The 19,582-nt window shown below is 38.9% G+C and overlaps 1 protein-coding gene across 7 annotated transcripts in view; it reads right to left on the reverse strand.

The window, feature by feature from the left end:
- Positions 1-1,058: 1,058 nt before the first annotated feature.
- The window catches only part of SELP (selectin P), a 65,190-nt gene continuing 46,666 nt past the window's right edge, over positions 1,059-19,582 (reverse strand). For 2 of the 7 annotated variants that reach the window (XM_030936477.1, XM_030936476.1), the window contains 8 exons: positions 15,433-15,618; positions 9,136-9,321; positions 8,070-8,279; positions 6,835-7,020; positions 5,749-5,868; positions 3,622-3,652; positions 2,347-2,402; positions 1,059-2,225 (listed from right to left, as the gene is read on the reverse strand). In XM_030936477.1, the coding sequence (XP_030792337.1) occupies positions 2,348-2,402; positions 3,622-3,652; positions 5,749-5,868; positions 6,835-7,020; positions 8,070-8,279; positions 9,136-9,321; positions 15,433-15,618 (974 nt within the window). In that variant the 3' untranslated portion in view covers positions 1,059-2,225; position 2,347. The remainder of the gene's footprint in view (positions 2,226-2,346; positions 2,403-3,621; positions 3,653-5,748; positions 5,869-6,834; positions 7,021-8,069; positions 8,280-9,135; positions 9,322-15,432; positions 15,619-19,582) is intronic. The other 5 variants (XM_030936471.1, XM_030936472.1, XM_030936470.1 and 2 more) reach the window with 5 other exon arrangements.

Here is a 19,582-nt window from a genome sequence, read left to right on the forward strand (position 1 = left end):
CCTGTATCTGCATGGTTCCAAGTTTCTGTCATGCTTTATGCATTCAGTACATTCAATACATTGTAATCTGGCACCTCACATGAGGTCTCTGTTAATGATATCAGGCTCATCAACAGCCTCTCCCCCCCTCCCCACTCCCCCCAGTGTTCTGTCTTTCCTCCTGTGCTGATATTATTCTACCAACTTAGAATGCCCATTTTCTTCCTCTTTGCTGGGCCATTCTTTACAGTGCAGGGTTCTGTCTATCTCCCAGATTCTGGGCTCCAATTGACTTTTCCCTTTTATGAACTGTTATAACACTATTCAAATTGTATAATCGTGTTAATTACCTTTGGTTATTCCATGTAGGTATCTATTGTCTCCCTAACTGAACAGTTGCTTACACTTCTTTATCTACGATGTTATCAGTGTCTCCCAAAGTTGGTAGCTCATAAGAATTCCCAGAATACATTACAAAATGTAGATTCTGACTCAGGAAATAGGGCTGAGACCAAAGTCCTAGAGCATTTAGCCTATTGATTGACATATAAATAAGCAGTCAGAGATGCTACTGGCAGTGTATCAGAGAAACGTTTTGAAAGCACTGTGTCCCTAAATCCCAAGGTTACTACCAACATTGTTGCAACATCACTGTAACCTTTGAGTAGGCTGCTTTTTTATTTGGATGTTTGCTTATGTATATACAGTGTACATGACATGTTTATTGCATTACATTTTACAGAGACAAGATGACTACTATAATGTTTTGCTCTCTATTTTTTTTAACATCAGTTCCAGATAAACACTGTATAACTTTCAATGACCTATTTATTAAACATAGGATTTAAAGAACATGTAAAACACATTTGTTCTTCCCTGTAAAACATTAAGGTGATGAAGAATTTTTCCATTTCTCTGATTTTCTCTTGGAGTGGAGGGTGTGTGATACAAATTTGCTGGCTGACTGAATGGTTGAGGTGTAAATAGGACAACCATAATTATGTGTTATTACACTGATGGTAAACAATGTGATATACACAGACCTTACTGAACAAACCATAAAATAGAGGAACATGGCATTTGGGGAAAGTTCTTTTAATTATACAGTTGAATATTGGTCTTTGGGTCCTTTGAGGGACAGTGGCTGGTGGCAGGAAGGTCCACAGTGACATGTGTCCTCCTGGCTTGATTCTTGGCCTTCTGCAGCCTCTGGTGCCATCCAGAGGACTCTCTGGAAGCCTCAGAGCAGAGGTCCAAGAGGCCTCATCAACAGCAACCAGTGGAGACTCCAGAAGATGCTACAGGAATTGCTTCCAGTTAGAGATGCCACCTGCTTTCCAACAAAGTAGAGAAAGCCTTCCTTCAATCAAAAAATCAAGAGGTATTTTTGTTTCTCCACAGTCTGGTCTTCTTGTGAGTCAGATGCTCCAGTCTCTTTGGTTCACTGGTAGTTCAAGTGACAGGTGAGTCAAAGCACAGAGACTACTGCAGAAACATTTGCTCCTGGCTTCTGTGGCTTGTGTTACAGGAAGAGGAGAGGTGGGGCAGGAAGGGGTGGTAGGTTGAGAATTTGAGATTGTACCACAATCCCAAACTCAGGAGAGAGGGTTGGTCCAGAGCTGGTCCAACAGGCTGGTCCAGAGCTAATCTAAGGTAATTCCATGTCTTTGATTCACAGGTGTTTATGGAAAACTGCAGCAAATGCATTATAGTTAAGTCAAGTCTCGCAGGAAACTTGATGTTCACAACAGGATCATATGGAGCTGAATGAGGTGACCAGGAAAAGGACAGGTCTCTGAAAATGAGACCAAAGAAATTTAAATAATTATCATTTCCTTGAAAGAAAAGAATTGCTCATCATATCTACCCCCTGAGGCTCAGCATAATCTTTTCTTTCTAGATTTTGAATATTCTGCCATTCAGGTTTTTTGTAGGACACTCAACTAGCCACTGAACTTTTTGGGAGAGGTATAGCATCAGATAATTTTTGTTTTTCCAGCAGGTAGCATAGGGAATTGACTCCATAACAGTTCGTAAACATTTTTCAGCAGTCTTGACTTCTGCTTTGCAGGCAAGGTCACGTCATCACCACCTAGCAGCCAATAATGGAAATGTCACACATCCTGAAATAAGTTATGTCTTGTTAGGACATTTCTGTCCTGGAGGAAATGTAAATCCTTATGTGAACTCTATTGTCATTCCGTTGTCATACCTGTGTCCTACTGCCAACACAATTTCCTTCATGCCTGAAAATTTAATACATAGTTAAACTTAATACATGATTACATAAAGAAAAGTTAAGCTTTATAGTCTTCCTTTTTCCCTGTTGTTCTATTTCCTTCAAAAATATCTTTATAGGTATGTTACCTTAAGAACTCGGGTCAAATGCAGCATTTGTAAAAACTCCATATGTTCCTAGGTGGCTAAAAAACAGAAACACAAGGATGACCACCATATACTGCTTAGTTGTCAACAACACAGTCCAACACATAGTATTTCAGAAACCATAAATTACCATCCACCCCTGGAATTCTGCTTTAGAAAGGAAAGAAAAATAAAGGCCAAAGAAACATTCGATATCCCACTTAACAGCTCTGGGTAATTTGCATTGCATTTTGTACCCGCACTAAGTTATTGTTAATGCTTTATGTACTGAATACCTGTTATACCCTCTAAGGTGCTGCAACCTCTTCTAGGTGAGAAGAAGTAGTTACAAAATTCTTGGCATTAACACTTGATAATCTAACGGTAGTTTGCAAAGGGGGCAGTGTGCCCCCTAGGGGTGTTTTTTGATTTTTATAACCATCAAGAGTTCTACTGATATTGAGTGGGTCTGGGGTAAGGGTGCTGGATGTCTATGACAATAGAGTTCATCTAAGGATTTCTATTTCCTCCAGGATGGAAACGTCTTTAAAAGATATCTAGCACCCCTGCCTCCTGCCCACTCAATGTCAGTAGAGTTCTTGTTCATTACAAAAATCAAAAAAATACCCTTGGAGGCATACTGTCCCTTTTTGAAAACTATTGCTAGATTATAAATAGCAGGGGGTACAGGACACAAAAGAATTGTCCAACACCCCACATAACTTTGGAATATCTGCTCAATATTCATACAGGTTAAAAATCTCTGAGCCTGGAATTCAAGGGCTTTACATGTAAATATTAAGCATTTTTTGCATCTTTAAAAAGTGTAATTGCCATATGAATCAAGGGACAATTATCACAGGTTTTAGAGTTGTTCACCATTTTGAAAAATTAGATTGGTGTTGGCCACAGCTCTAATGCTCTTTGAGTCACTAATACAACATTCCCCCATCAGTCCACCTGCGTGGCTGATGCTTTCCTAGTGATTCTGCTGGAAGGTGCATGTTTCTGATGACCTCACTGCATCTGCTGGCACAGCGCCTAAGTTTTTGCATCTTGTTTTTATTATAAATTACTTTTCTTTTTATTTCTACTTTATGTTATAATGAGAATATTTGTTATCTATGTATTTTACTTCAGAATAGAAAAGAAGACATTTTAAAAGACATTGTAAAAAGGAGGCAGGCATTGCATGTAATCATTCTGACATATTTATTACAGTGAATTATAAAGTCAAGCTAGCAAAATTTACTCAATCATAAAACATTTCTACCTTACCTGTGAGGATTCAAGGGGCGTTTCCCATCATCTAAAATAAACGAGAAGACAAGAATGATTGATTTTAAAAAAACAAGATGAAAGAGAGGTCATTAAGGATAGAAATTATTGGGGAAAATCAGTAGACTGATTTTCAGGTTGGCTCATTAAAAGGGGAATATTGGGAACAGTCTCTCCCTGAAAGGTAGAAAGTGTTTTAGGCTAAATTGAACATTTGACAATATTTAACTCCAGAGTCCTCTCACTTTCTTCCTCCTTCCTTTCAGTATATACATAACTCAATTTCTTTTCAGGGCATCTTTTGTCACACTGGGCAAGCTAATCAGATACGTAAATCCGAACCAACAGAACAGTGGATGTTTTTCCTCCCAGGTAGCATATTTTTATCCAAATGACAGACTCTGATAGTTGAATTTTCAGCTATGGCTGCAGCGTTTTCCTCTTATTTGGCCATAGAAAACTTGAAAGCCTAAAATCAAATTGGGAGAAGCCCAGGAAAAAAAGCTCCCATCCCCAACAAATGAATGTATTTATTATTAAAAATATTGGAACATGGGTAGCTGTTTGTCCTTCTGCACTGTTACAGGGTCCCCTGGAAATGTCTCAAAGTCAAAGAAAGGACTTGGGGGAAACATCAAGATTAGAGTGATTCCTACATGATCATAGAGATTAAGGTCTAGGAGCTCTTGCCTCTGCCTTCTGGGTTCTGGGTTTGGTTGAGCAAGCACACATTTTGCATGGAGGGATTCACTGTAGCTCTCAGTACATCTCTTTGATACTGAAGCAGAGTATTGACCTTTGTCTACCGTCTTAGCCACTCACAGGAGAGAGTATATGAAGATTTGGAAAAACAGCCTCAATGTTTTGGTAGCATTGTAAATGGAGAAAGAATAAGAGTAGGGAACACGTGGGTTTGCCTCTGAGCAGTTAAGAATAGGTGTTCAGTAGAGAAATTCAATGAGAACTCTTTCAGATTTTTTAACATAGCCACTTTCAATTACCTTGATTTGAGCATTAATGGTCACTCTGATGCCCCTAGTTTCTTTCTATGAGAAGTGATGAAGAAGAGCCCCATTAGGTTATAAACAAAACTTTATGAACTTATACGCAGGCTAAGTGTCTGGAGAAGATTGAGAAAGGATGTTTTAAATCTTAAGAGATGGGATGTTCCCATCTTTAATTCCTAGACTAAAGTTATTTTTCTGATGAACAGTCTGATGAACACAGTTTCCCTTACAGAGAGTTTTCATCTATTTGGTCTTCTCTGTTTAAATCCTGCATCAACTTTACAAGTTTTTAGGAGAAAAAGCAATCTCTTTGCTTATCACACCAGGTCACCAATACAGGGGCAGCTTCTTCTGCCCCTAACTTCATCTTCTGCCTCCTCCATAATCCCCTTTTGATTCAGATGCACTAAACTGTGAAACATACCATCTTCTCAATGACTTCACACTTTCATGTCTTTCTACATGCCATTGTCTCTGATGGAACTCTATTTCCATTTTCCCCTTGGCTAAATGCCGCTCATTCTTCAAAGTTAAGCTTGAAAAAGGCTTTCTCACCTGCCAGTCTGGTTTAGGCATCCCTAGTCTATGTTCTAATAATACCTAGGTTGTATTTGTGTCCTAACACACTTACCACACTTCACTACCAGCATTGATTTCACCTGTCTCCCCTCCTGGATTATTCCTTCCTTAATATCAGAAACCATCATTATAAGTCTCACACTCTAACAGAGATGATGAATAAATGGCTGCTACGTGAAGAAATGAGTGAAGTAAGGAAGCATAACACCTTTCTAATTAGTTTTAGTGATAGCCTAGGGTACTTAGACCAGAGGCCCCAAATGCCAAACTGCAAAGTAACCTCATTTGAATTTTGGGAGAGGGCTTTTGAAAAATTCAGATTTCTGCAGCCACTCCCAAGTCTCCTCATAGAAGGATCTATATTTTTATGAAGTTCCCTAGGTGATTCTAACGGACAGTCAGTTCTCAAGATCACTTATCTTGGCTTTTTTTTCTTTTAATGCAAGTATTTTTCAACATGAACTACTGAAGTTGTGGTTCTACTTCTCCACCCTAAATTATGTGAAAGAAAAAAGCAAAGAGAAGACTCTTTCCTATTTACCTTTTTGTCTGAAACGCTTTCTTAGCAAAGCCAGGAGCGTCCCACCCATTATCAGACCTGTTGTAGAAGCCACCGCTCCACCAAAGTAAGTCAGGGCTTCCTGAATAGTCAGTGGTCCTGCTGCAAAACAAACACACACACGTGCAAGACGTAAGAAGTGTATTATGCAAACGAATAATCTTTCTCTCTCAGAAAGTTTCCAAGAACTCTAAGATGTGAGATCAAGTAGGATCACCAAAGGTCCTGGCAGTGCTGACAAGCTAACATGAAAGAAGATCTGGAATTCATAAATCCACTGCAACAGAATGGGAAGTGGGGCCTGATTTTATTCCTAAGGCTTAAAGATAAACTGTAATATCCAAAGGAATCAGGGTGAGGACCCAATAAAAGAAATTGTAGACACAAGAAGCCTATACATGTAAGTTTGGACAAATAAAATAAAAGTGGGGCCTTACTGTATTCCTAAGGCTTAAATATAAACCGTAATTTCCAAGAAAATTAAGGTAAGGATCCAGTAAAATAAATTGTAGACATAAGAAACCTATACATATAAGCTTAGGCAAATAAAATAAACTGTGGGTAATTTTTTGGCAAAGATTCAGTTATGTAACAAAAGGTAGTCAGGATAAGCCATGAGGGGAAAAAATAGGGGGCTGAAATACAAGCCCAAATAAGTTTTTGCAAACAGATGGAACTTAATTAAGGAAGATCTTCTAGGGTGTTTTTAGTGGTAAGTGGTAAGCAAAGGTCTTCTGAGATAATAAGTTAGAAATCTGCATGAAATAACTCCCAGTTTAAAACATTTTGAAACTTCAAGGTCTGTTAAACAGAGATTATAATGAAGTGAAAGGTTTCACTTCACAAATCGAACACTGAAAAGGAGGGGTGATTACCTACAGTCACTGGATTGAATTTCCACCACTCTATAAGGCAAGGAGATTCTGCCTGATTCATTGTGAAAAACGTATTAAGCAGCGGGAAACCCAGTGATGGAAAGCAAGACCACTATGAGAAAGACACAGAAGTAACACTGATTTTGTTATTTTCCACATCAAAGTGACTTCTTAATCCACATGAAAATTGTACCTTGGCAGGTTGGCATGGTAGTCGACCAGTGGCCATTCTCCTGGCATGCTGTTTGTGCTGAGCCATTAAGTAACTGGCCCTCTAGACAATGGAAAGAGCAGATTGATCCATAGCTGAAGTTTCCCCAGAGGTTGGAGCAGTTCATCACTATTGGCTTATAAACATGTAGTTCTGAGCATTTCACAGCTGCAGAAAAGAAAGAATGGAAGAGAAACAACATGTGGATTGGAGGCAAAAGAGATTACAGTTTATTCTGTAACCTAACAGTGCCAATAAATGAGGCAGAATGTAAAAGGTCAGAAAGGATATGAGCCACTTCCAATATTCACAGTAGCTCTTCTAACAGCACATGTATGAAAATATTCTCCCAAAGGGTGATAGCCAAAGAACCAAGATGGAAATATGGACACGTAGTAGCATCCGATAAATATCTGCTAATGTGTTGATAAATCTTGCCTCCAAATATACTATTTACAAAATTTTGGTTCTTAAAAATACTATTGGTCTAAATGTTATTACTACATTTGTGATCAACTGGCATGTCACTATGTGTTTATTAAAATACTTAATAAGTGTTTAGCATATCTGGACACTGGAAGTTTGAAAGAAGTAGACTGTCATCCTCCTGAAACTACATTTTCAGGGAACTTCAGGTTATTCTTTCTAATTTATGAATAGGAAATAAAAGGTCAGGAAATTAGATTTAATTCAAATAAATGTTATTGATCAGTAGTGACATTTGCACAGCACCGTGTTATGTTTTTTGGGGGATACAAAAATGAAAGAAATATAGGTCTCAATGCTTTATGTATAGGGTGATAGCTCTTCAGGAAATATCACGTATGGCTTAACTTTTTATTTAGGTTCAAATTATTATGAAAATATGGAATGTTTATATGGTCATGTAATATGCAACTTTTAATTTACCAATTTCTATAGCAGGTTTTACATTTAATATGCCTATTTTTCTAACACATCTTGGACATCTGCAAATGTTTCTTCTTTTAAGTCTCTGAATACTTGCGTATTAGCTTTAGCTTGTGACGTGAGGAAGGGCAGAAGTGATGTGCCTGTGACACATTACTTTTAATTGGGATTGGTGTGGATTTCATAGGGGAGATGACACTTGGAAGTAGTGGCTGTGGTTGGGTGAAACTTCAACATACAGGCACAATGGCTAGCTTGAGTACTTGCAGGAAGGCAGCATCAGAACTGCCTTCTCCTTTTCACCTTACCTCTGCATGTTGGAGTTACTGCTGTCCATTGTCCTGAAGATCTGCAGCTGAGAATGCTGTCTCCTATGAGTGTGAATCCAGCCTTGCAGCCAAAGTGACAAGTGGTATTAAAACCAAAAGTTCCCGGATGATGCCTACAGTGCATGGTTCCCTGCCCAGGTGTGGTGAGGGCTGGGCATTGCACCCCTGGACTAGGAAGTGATGCTATGCCTGTTGTGAGAAAATGTTTCAATTCAGAGAGCTCCCAATTAAAAGAAGTGTAAAGAGTTAAGGCTAATCTGGAATAACTGCTTTTCACTCCCTTCATAACAAGGGAGGTTCTAGCAAGAGCTATTAAGGAAGTTAAGAAAAACTTATCAGTGTCAGATATAGAAAACCAGATGAGGAAAATTATTAAAAAGCATCCTTGAGGAGATGATTCTCCTGGCCAAGAGAAGAAATTAAGGGAGTCATTGTTATTGCTATTTTAAAAAGAAGCAAAAAATGGTACAGAAATGTAAGAAATTCAGCAGAAAACCAAATATACACGGGCCAACTGCCTGCCCAACCCTGCTTTATTGGGAAGTGGTACTGTTCTCTCACTAAAGGTCAATGTGAAAGTTGAAATTTACTGCAATGATTGCTTTCTGTCTCAAACTATTTCTTCCATTTGAATAATCCCACCAGCTTTGTCATTAACTTGCCATGTGGCAGGAAGGTGATGATTGACCTTTCTGGACCTCAATTCCTAAATTTGAAAAACTGGACCAGTGACTCTACCCCAGTATTATCTCTCTTTCTCTCAGCAATAAAATAATGGAGACCATTCAGTTCGCTCAACAAAGCTCTTTCAAAAAAAGAAGCCATGAAACAAAATTCCTGCTTAAGAATCAATGTATCTTGTATTCACAAACATAAAAATATCCTGTCACTCCTTAGACATTTTAAAATCCTTCAGCTGTTTGCTAAATCCAAATAGTGGTAATATGTACAATTATCTAGTTCATGTATAAGAACTAGATAATTTTTTATTGTTGTTGAATAAATTTCCAAAAGTAGAACTGTCTCAGTAAGTACATATTATTACCTTTGCAGGCTGGTGGAGTAGCTGACCATCTTCCAGAAGTTGTGCATTCCACATTATTTGGCCCCTCCAGCTTAAAGCCCTTGTTACAAGAGAAATGGCAGGTGGAGCCAACATTGAATTCTCCATGAGTGTCAGAACAATCCAGGCTGCCCTGCTCTGGGGCGAAGAGTTCTGGGCACTTGATGGCTGGAGTATCAAATTAAGAGGGTCACAATCTCCAAGTTTATTCAGAAGTTCTGTGTTACACAAAGTTCATTCACTTATATATTCAAAAAATATTTATTGAGCACCTATATTCCAGATGTTCTGCTAGACAGCAGCATTCCACAACATATACTGTAGGTCATTTGTTGCAAAGGGCAGTGGGAGGATGGTGAGCTTACAGAGAGGAGTATAGGTATAAGTCATGAAGACAAGGAAGTCAAAGATTTAGGCAGCAATACTCAAGAACTTACAGTGTTACCCTATTTTCTCTACACCCTCTGCTTCAGAGACCTCATAGCCTGCCGCAGCTCCTGCTATCTTATTTGAATGGGTACAATCCAGGATTTCATTTCCGCCCTTCCTCTTGCCTGAGACTACTTACTCCCATGCATCATGCCATCTCCTCAAATTCAACACACCTAAAACTTCAATGATTGCTTTCTGCCTCAAACTATTTCTTCCATTTGAATCTCCTCGCTAATTTTTTTTTTTTTTTGGTTTATTTTATTATTGTATTTTAACACCACCCATCCAGATAACACAGGAAAGCTCAAAACCTCCTGGTCAAGATAGATTAGTTTCTGGGAATTCCCTGAAATGACTTTGTGTGTTACTGCTCCTGGTTCTTGGCTCACATTCCCCTGAGAATTTTTCCATTTTCATGGGATAAAATCCCACTAATCCTCCAGGATTTAACTCGTAACCTCTCTGAAGACTCTGCTGATCATGACAGCCTGAACTCTTCTCCTCTGAATTCTTCAACTTTTTGTCTGAACTCATGTGCTGCCATGTCACATGTCATACTCTTCCTCTTCTACTGGATGGAAAGTGTCTAAAACCCAGGAATCATTCATCCTTGAGTCTTCCATAATTCCCATCCAAGGATCTCAAGAGGCAGTGCTCAGTAACCACTTGCCAAGTGAATGAATAAATGAAATTAAATTTTAATTCACAATTTCTCCCCAAAAGTATTTTTACAAATTATTGCAGTTACATATTTTCTTAGCATTATTCCTTTCTCCCCATTAGATTCTCTAACATAAGACTATTATTTATCAGTAAATGTTGGGTTATTGACAAATGAAGTGACTATTCTTTCTTTAAATCTAAGGCTATTCTGAAAACAACACCTTGGTCAGATAAGTCTCATTTACTTAGCTAGTTTGATTTTTACAAACCTCTTCAAGACCTATGTGCTCCCTCATGGAAAACCGATGTACAGTATTTGGCTTTTATATACTGGTCCATGTACTTTTCATTGAAGGCTTATGGATTCTTATTGCATGAATCCATTCAAATAGCCAAAGTAACATAGTGAATTTCAGTTCAGTACTCTCAAATCGTTGAGTAATTAACAACTTCATATCTGACACGTCAAGTCAATTTACTAAATATTTTTGAAACATGTCTATTGATGTAAGTCCTAGACATGAAGTCATCTGTGAACATTTTCACAAAAATAGTTTTCTCATAATCTCCCAGAATTACAACTTTAAACTGAAGAAAATGTATAATGTCAGCTGCAGGAAAGCAGGGACCTTGTCAGTTCTTGAAACACTGTGTCCCAGAGAACAGGTCCTGACATGCAGGAGGGGTTCTACAAATACTTATGAAATGAATGAATACAGTAATGAATACAATTTAATTTAAATGCATTCTAAAAGGTATTCCTACCTGGTTTGAAAAGAAACAAGAGGAATTACTGTTTATAAAAATTCACTGAACGGGGCCCTAGTATAAAATGAGAATTACTACAGCATTAAATTCCTTTAGGTGATAGTGCTTTGGTTTCAGTCTTGTCAGTCATGCTCAGCCAAGGTTACATATCCATACTTTTGTATTTATAAAAGTCTCTGAACCCTCTTAGGTAAAAATTAACCTTGACCCTTACATACTAAGAATTTGGCTCTGGATCATTTAAAGAAGCGGTTTTGCCTGTTTGAGGGGCAGCCTAGATGAGTTACATGGAAGCCTAACCCAGATCTGGCATATGGTGGGCACTCACCAAACATGGGATGAATGACATTTGTGGAGTTATCAAGGATGCTACTGGAATGGAGATTAGTGCAGATGCAGAGGAAAAGAGTTATAACCAGGAATGACCTTTGTACATAACTTTGAGAAGTGGTCATATTCTTGAGCCTACTCTAAAACTTTGGCAAAAAAAAAAAAAACTCCTGAGTAATTACAAAAATAGAAAACAGATAAGGGCTGCATTTATTGCATGCTTAATGCTCAATTTTCACTGATTACCAAGGCAGTTCTATTACATATGGGTATTCATTGGTGTTTTCCTATAGTCCATCAAGTAGGTATACATGATTGTATCTGAATTCATAAACATATTGATTTATATTATTTCAAATAGATTTAGTAAATTCTCTATTTCCTTTTACTATATCATTTTTCTTGAGTTTGATAGAGTTTTCTCAATAATTTTCTGGAAAGAAGATATAGTATAAATAATAAATGTAACTGAGTTGAATATTGTAAACTCAAACTTTAGAAATAAAACTAGGGGCCGAGATGGGCAGATCATGAGGTCAGGAGATTGAGATCATCCTGGCTAACACAGTGAAACCCTGTCTCTACTATAAAATACAAAAAGCTAGCCGGGCGAGGTGGCAGGCGCCTTAGTCCCAGCTACTCAGGAGGCTGAGGCAATCTGGCCACTGCACTCCAGCCTGGGCGACAGAGCGAGACTCCATCTCAAAAAAAAAAAAAAAAAAAAAAGAAAAGAAAAGAAAAAAGAAATAAAACTAGGAAGCCCCATGGAGTCAGAGAAATGTTGGGGGAATGAAGAAAAAATGGAGATGTCAGCTGGGCCAGAGTTTTAGGGGGCACCAGTTCACCATATTTTAGGACATGAGTAAGCAGGCACAAGGCAGAAGTGTAGAGTTGAGGTTGGGACTTGGGACCAGGACCCCTCCCCGCACAGTGAAAACAGACATTAGGAGTTCAACAGCCAAACATGGTCACCAGAGGGTCCATGACAGACAGTGTGAAGGGATTAGGAATTCAGCAGTCTGTATCATGAAAGTGGTCCAACAGGCAGGGACAGGAGGGATACAGAAACTGTGTACAAGCAATCCGTCATGCAGGTGGCATCATCAAAGTTGGTACAAGAACCTCAAGCACTGCTTAGGCTCATGAAGAGGACTTCAGGTCCTGAAGGGCAAAGGCAGAGGAAAGGCTGAAAAATAATCGACCCTCTGGATCCAAGGGTTTTGCATCTATGGATTCAACTCATCGTGTATCAAAAACATTCAGAAAAAGATAAATTCTATAAAGTTCCAAAAAGCAAAACTTGAATTTGCCATGTGCTGAGTATGTTGAATCCATGCATAAGAAGTGATGTGTAGGCTTTGTGTCGGGCATTATAAGTAATCTAGAGATGATTTAAAAGTATAAAGGAGAATGTATGTAGGTTGTATGCAAATATTATGCCATTTTATATAAGTGACTTGAGCATCTGAGGATTCTGGTATCTGCAGGGGGTCCTGGAACCAATTCCCCCTGCAGATACTAAGGAACAACTAGGGAGGCCACATCCCAGAGGGCCTAGGGAACTGACATTCTAACTAAAGTAGAACTCTCTATAGAGCCGTCCCCCAAAATGAAATCTCACATTGCACTCTGAAGAGACAGCTTGAGAACTCCACCTGCCACACTGCCTCTGCTTACTTGGAGGCCCCTGAGTCCATCTGATGTATCCTAGAACTCTGCAAAACACTCTGTGAAAATTGGGGTTCTAGGGGGCAGTGTTGAGGGTTAAAAATTAATGGGTTCAGGCATATAGGAAAATAAGAGGAACCATTTGCCTAAATTTAGAGCATAAATTTGGAGAATGAAGTAGAAACACAAGTGCAAAAACCAGGGCTCAAGATCAGGATCAATTATCAAGATTGGTAATTCCAAGGGCCATACTGGGTTAAAGCTGCTGTTCATGGTCAGGGTTGGGTCTTGACAGCGAGTAGGGACTGGGCCCACAAGGTGGGAGGCAAATGCCTCCTCCTGCAGAGAAAAGGGGCTGGAAAGGAGTGAGGGGAAGCAAGGGCTTTAGCGATTACAGATTTAGCAGCCATGTTGGTTGCATATGTGATTTAAAATGTGAATGAGATTTTTAAAGGTTTTTAAATATATTCTTTAGCTTTAAAATGTGGGAAAATAGAACTTATGACAAATGTCAATGGAATAAATGAATAAGAGAGTGAGGAATAAATGAATAAGTGAAAAAGCACAAGTCCAAATGCTATCCTCCATGAATGTTCAGGAATAAGAGAACTTGTAGTATATCTTTTTGACAGCAGATGGTAGCATTTTATGTCTTTCACCCTACAGAATTCTTGGCCAGGAAGCTCAAAGATGGTCTTCTCCACTCCTCTCCTTTTGGAATTGAGAAAACGGGAGCTTAAGGGTGTGCAAGACTTTCCTAATGGCACATGACTTGGAGAGAAAGCAATACAAGTCTTTGGAAATTAATCTAGTGCTCATTCCACAGGAAGGAATAAATAATATTTTAGCTGTTTTCACGTGACACTAATAGATTTCTACCAACATATTCTCTCATCTGATCACCAGGCACTGCCATTTCTAAAGTTCATTCAGTGGTTATAGCTGCAATCTCCGGAGTGGAAAAGAGTAAGTTCACAAGTGACTTACCCCGGGTTCAGAAGCTCTGCCCCTGGGTGATAGTGTAGGTCAGTGGTCAAAACACTAGCCCTATAATCAGACTAGGCCTGGGTTTGCATCCTGTCTCCATACTTCTAGCTTTAAGACCTTTGCCAGCTACTTAACCTCTCAAAGTCTCAGTTTCTTCACCTTTAAAATAGGCATAGTAATAACCAACTTAAGGGTTGTTTGTGTGGATTGAATGTGATGATGCTTACGAAATAGGTGGTAGTACATTAAGCAATAATTATTAGCAATTATTGCTGGTCTCATTATTACTAACTCTACACTGAACAATACATTAGAACAATAGTACCTTTTGCAACTAAACAGGAGCTATGAATTAATTAATTCAGTGCACTTCTATTTTAGAACATAAAATATACTAGATACTTTGCCAGCCAGATGTCTCAGGGGAATTAAAGACAGATAAGATCTGGCCCCTGCCTTTGAGAATTCCACTAAATTACCAAAGCTTGTATTTGAGTAAATTTTACTGGTAAATGATCAGCTTTCATTCAACAGATATTTTTCACACACACCCATTATTATTCTGCCTAGCTGCTGCAGGGGGTATAAAGATGAAGAAGGCACAGCTCCTGCCTTCAAGAAGCTTATATTCAATATAGAAGTAGAGAGAGGAGGGAAGTGCACACACAGTTATGCTAGGGTTAAATCTCACCCATCCCTGAATGAGGTCTGTGGCTGGGATTTAGTAGTGCTCAGTTGAAGGTGAGTGTAGGAATGAAAGAATGAAGAATGTAGCTGAAGAAGACTCTGTAAGGAGGTAAAACTCTCAGTGACATAATGCTGAGCCTTTTCACATCCTAACAGTGTGACCCTGGGCGAGTTATTTAACCTCTTTAACCCTGTGTCTCTTCCTTACCTATAAAATGAGATGATACTGCCTTTCCTCATATTAGAATTGTGGTAAACAGAAATGCTATAATGACATGAAAGCACTTCCTGAAAGTGTGCAATTTTTTTTTTGTTGTTGTTGTTGTTGTTGAGACGGAATCTCGCTCTGTCACCAGGCTGGACTCGCTCTGTCACCAGGCTGGAGTGCAGTGGCGCAATCTCAGCTCACTGCAACCTCCACCTTCCGGGTTCAAGCGATTCTCCTGCCTCAGCCTCCCGAGTAGCTGAGACTACAGGCATGCACCACCACACCTAGCTAATTTTTGTATTTTTAGTAGAAATGGGGTTTCACCATGTTGGCTGGGATGTTCTTGAAACTGTGCAATATTTAACTAAAGCTATTAAAATATTTAAAAAGAGGGAGAACTTTTTTATCTAGATTACCATTGTTGTGGAGAGTGTTGTTTGCTTCAGCTCAAGAACACTTTTATATAAATCCCTGATGATTCTCCATTCTCTGATGTCATCTTAAAAGCCATAAGAAAGGACAGGCCCACAGCCTACCTTCACACATTGGTGGGGAGTCTGTCCAGCGTCCCGATCGAGTGCAATCCAATCTTTCTGGTCCAGACAAAGAAAATCCCTCATCACAGATGAAGTGACAGGTGGATTTATAACTGGAACTTCCAAGAGGTTGGACACAGGTCATTGTTCCATTCTGAGGGCTTAGCAAAGGTGTGCAGGGAATGGCTATCATGGGCATGGCAGAGGAGAAAAGAAGAGATTCATTTTATAATTCAGCAACCTGAACTCTGTAACTCTGTGTGTGTGTGTGTGTGTGTGTGTGTGTGTGTGTGTGTGTGTGTGATTAATATACAACAATGGTAGTTGGCTAAAAGTGATTGTTTGAATTTCATGATGCTTTATCACCAGTCAGAGGTTGCGAAGGTGTAAAATGGCCGCAGCTTACAGTTGATTGATTGACATCCTGAAGTGCTCAATCACAGACAGCTTTAGAGGTGATTTTTAAAGGAAGCTGGTGCTCTGTTTGGGAAGATAGTGGTGCAACTCATTTTAGTTGCTTCTAGACAGGAGTGGAAGTGGTTGCTCCCTTGATACCTTCTTCAGAAACACCCCTAATGACCTTTCCAGAAAACAATGACAAGTGATTGGAAACACAGAAATGGAGGAAAATACTTTCTTCCCCTTTCCCAACCAAGTGGTGGAATCTGGGTCCAAATTTTAGCTCTGTTACTACTAGCAATCTATTACTGTACAGTAACCTTTCTGAGCCTCAGTTGCTTTATCTTCTAAATGGGAAAAAGGATAATCCTTGCTAGTAGCAATCCTTAGTTAAAAACGTTAATTAAATCAGATACAAAAATTACATTTAAAATAAAAGAAAAAATCATGGACATATAATAGGTATACAATGTGACTGGCTTTTTGTAAGTGCTAATTTCTACTTCTTCCCAATAATCTTGTCCTACAGTGGCCAGCCACAAATAACTCTACTTATTCACTTACAAACAGTTAAATTAGGTCTCATAGTTCTTTGCCAAAGTTTATGCACATAGAGTTTGAGGTGCTAGAGGATGTGCCTGGATTGGAGGTCATGCTCTGTGACTTTTGGTAAGTCACTCAACCTCTCTGAACCTCAATAGCTTCGCCTTTAAGATGGGAAGATAACGTTACATAGCTCCCAGGATTTTTACTAGAAACAACAATGAAAACACTGTACGAATTTTTTTTTTCTTTTAACTTTCATTTTAGGTTCAGGGGTACAGGTACATGTGCAAATGTGAATAGCTCTCAAGATGTTCCTCTGCCAGTGATTGAAACAATAAAGCCTAGATTCAATGTGTTAATGTGTTGACATTAAAAAGTGAAGACTAAGTGAACACATGCCTTAGGGTGTTTCTCCGTCGCTCGTTATTTGACCTGGTTGAGCAGTGTATGGCTTTATACCAGAGATAGTTGGGGCATGGCTGTCCTAGGGTCATTTTTCAGCCACTAACTTAAACAGCATGAGGTTTCAAGAACACTTTCTATACCTTTCTCTTCCCTTCATTCCTTCCCCTCTCCAGCTACATTCCTTTCAATCTGATCAACTTGTCCAAAGATCTGGTTCTTTTCTTCTACTTGAAAAGTATTTCTGTAGTAAGCGTGTATGTGGGGCTGGAGAGGACACAACTCGACAAGCCTATAAACTGCAAGGACTTATGGGGGAAAGGGTGTGGGTGAGGATGCTGGTACCACAGAGCCCATTTCCAGCTTTTTGTGGCTTTGCCTTCTGACAGCAGGGGTAGATGTGGAGGGGTGGGAGGACATTAAAAAGGGAAATTGTCTGATAAGAATTACAACAGCTAGTGGATTGCACACCGCATGGTACCTTCCTGCTCAGCCCACATTTGGGTATTTCACTTGATGTGCACCCTGCAACAAGAGGAGAAAGTTCAGAGTAAACAAAGAACTAAAAGCAGAAGGGAACTGGAAGGTCACAGGAAGCTGTGGTGAGTGGCAACCTCCTTGCTGTAAAACACCCAGAGGCAGGACAGTATGGAGCAATGAACTGTAATCTGTGCCCTGCACCACCCAGGCTTGCCTGGAAGAGTTTCAGTCACTGTGATCACTGTCCTCAGGGATTCCCAGTTCTTCCCACAACTTCCCCAAAGTTGTGTGGACTTTGTGATATGTCCAGACTTCAACGTAGCCAGGATGAGCACTTAAGGGGCAAGGTCACAGCCCCGCCCTGTTCTCTCCAGACCCAGCTCTGAAGGTGTACCCAACCCTAAGTCTAGGGGCTTACCATCCTCTCTGGTGCCTGGGGATGAAGGACATTTAATTCTGCTGTTTATTTGTTTGTTCATTCATTCATTCATTCATTCATTCATTTACTGTTGACTTAGCTTAACAGTGAGGTGTGTGTGTGTGTATGTGTACGTGTTTATGCTTTTGTGTGACCTGAATAGCGAGTGGTTTCCTTTTCATAAAAAATGTGTATCTGCCTGCTTTCACTCAAATGTTGAAAGTATATACAAAGTGAAAGGTATGGCAAATAATGTAGAACTGTCTAGTCTTTTACCCATTTAACTTGTTAAAATTGTATATACATCATAACAATATTAATTGCATAGGGGGAAAAGTAGATGGAGAAAATATTGGAAGTATTCATACCAGAAGCCTAACAGTGTCTATTTTAGGGTAGGAGTATTTAAGAGGATATTTTTTTCATTTCTTTATTATATTTCTGCAGATATTTATGAATGAAAATCTTGCATTTAAAAAGCAGCCTTTTCTACAAAAGTTAACTAAGGAGTTGGATACATTGGGGGGAAAAAGATTGGGGAATATAAAAAATATACATCTATCCTTCAATAGCCACAAACACAGATGACTAGAACCGGTTCCAGTTCATACAAGATGTCGCAACACTGACAGAGCACACTGGCTTGTTAAAGAGCAAGTGCAAGCCCGGGCACGGGGGCTCGCACCTATAATCCCAGCACTCTGGGAGGCCGAGGCAGGCGGATCACCTGAGCTCAGGAGTTCGAGACCAGCCTAGCCAACATGGTGAAACCTCATCTCTACCAAAAATACAAAAATTAGCTGGGCATGGTGGTGGGCACCTGTAGTACCAGCTACTCGGGAAGCTGAGACAGGAGAATTGCTTGAACCCGGAAGGCAGAGGCTGCAGTGGGCCGAGATTGTGCCATTGCACTCCAGCCTGGGTGACAGAGTGAGACTCTGTCTCAAAAATATATATATATATATAAATATATATATTTATACATCATATAAATATGTATAAATATATATATTTATACATCATATAAATATGTATAAATATATATATTTATACATCATATAAATATGTATAAATATATATATTTATACATCATATAAATATGTATAAATATATATATTTATACATCATATAAATATGTATAAATATATATATTTATACATCATATAAATATGTATAAATATATATTTATACGTCATATAAATATAAATATATATATATTTATACATCATATAAATATATATTTATACACATTATATACATATATACATTATATATTTATACATTGTATAAATATATAATGTATATATCAAGTACAATGCAGATAGAATGTTTATACTGAATCCATACATTTCTTTCTTCTGAGAATCCTGTAACCTCCAGTACACAGATTAGTTTTTCTCTTTTTTCTATCACTCTTCACCTTAGTCTATTTCTCCAATTTTATACAGATCTTGGAGTGTTTGCAACTGGGTACTTATAAATTTTGCCCCTCCCATTTTACCATTATGCCCTGTGGTCCCTAGAAGTGCCAGACCAGCCTTGGGGCAACCACGCTGAATCAATTTTTTTCCCACTTGGTCTTCTTTCCAGATACCATTTTTGGCCAGGTAAAAAGAGTTCACCTGGTTTGTGACAGGAGCCTTCAGGTCTGGGTAAAAACCCTGACAAAGACTTAGCAAGGGCCATGCTCTACTGCCTATGGCCAGACATCCTGACACTTGTGTTATCTGCCTAGCCCCCAGAGGCATTTGCATTTGGGATCCTTGGGTTACAGGACAAGACGATGAGTGAGAGTATTTATTAATTTTCCAGTCCATTTCAAGGTGGATCTTACAGTTGTCACCTCTAAAATCCAGCCTTTAAAAATATTGCCTACAATTGATTTCCAAGATGTTAGAAAGAATA

Source organism: Rhinopithecus roxellana, chromosome 8 (genome assembly GCF_007565055.1).
Source record: "Rhinopithecus roxellana isolate Shanxi Qingling chromosome 8, ASM756505v1, whole genome shotgun sequence".
NCBI lineage: Eukaryota > Metazoa > Chordata > Mammalia > Primates > Cercopithecidae > Rhinopithecus > Rhinopithecus roxellana.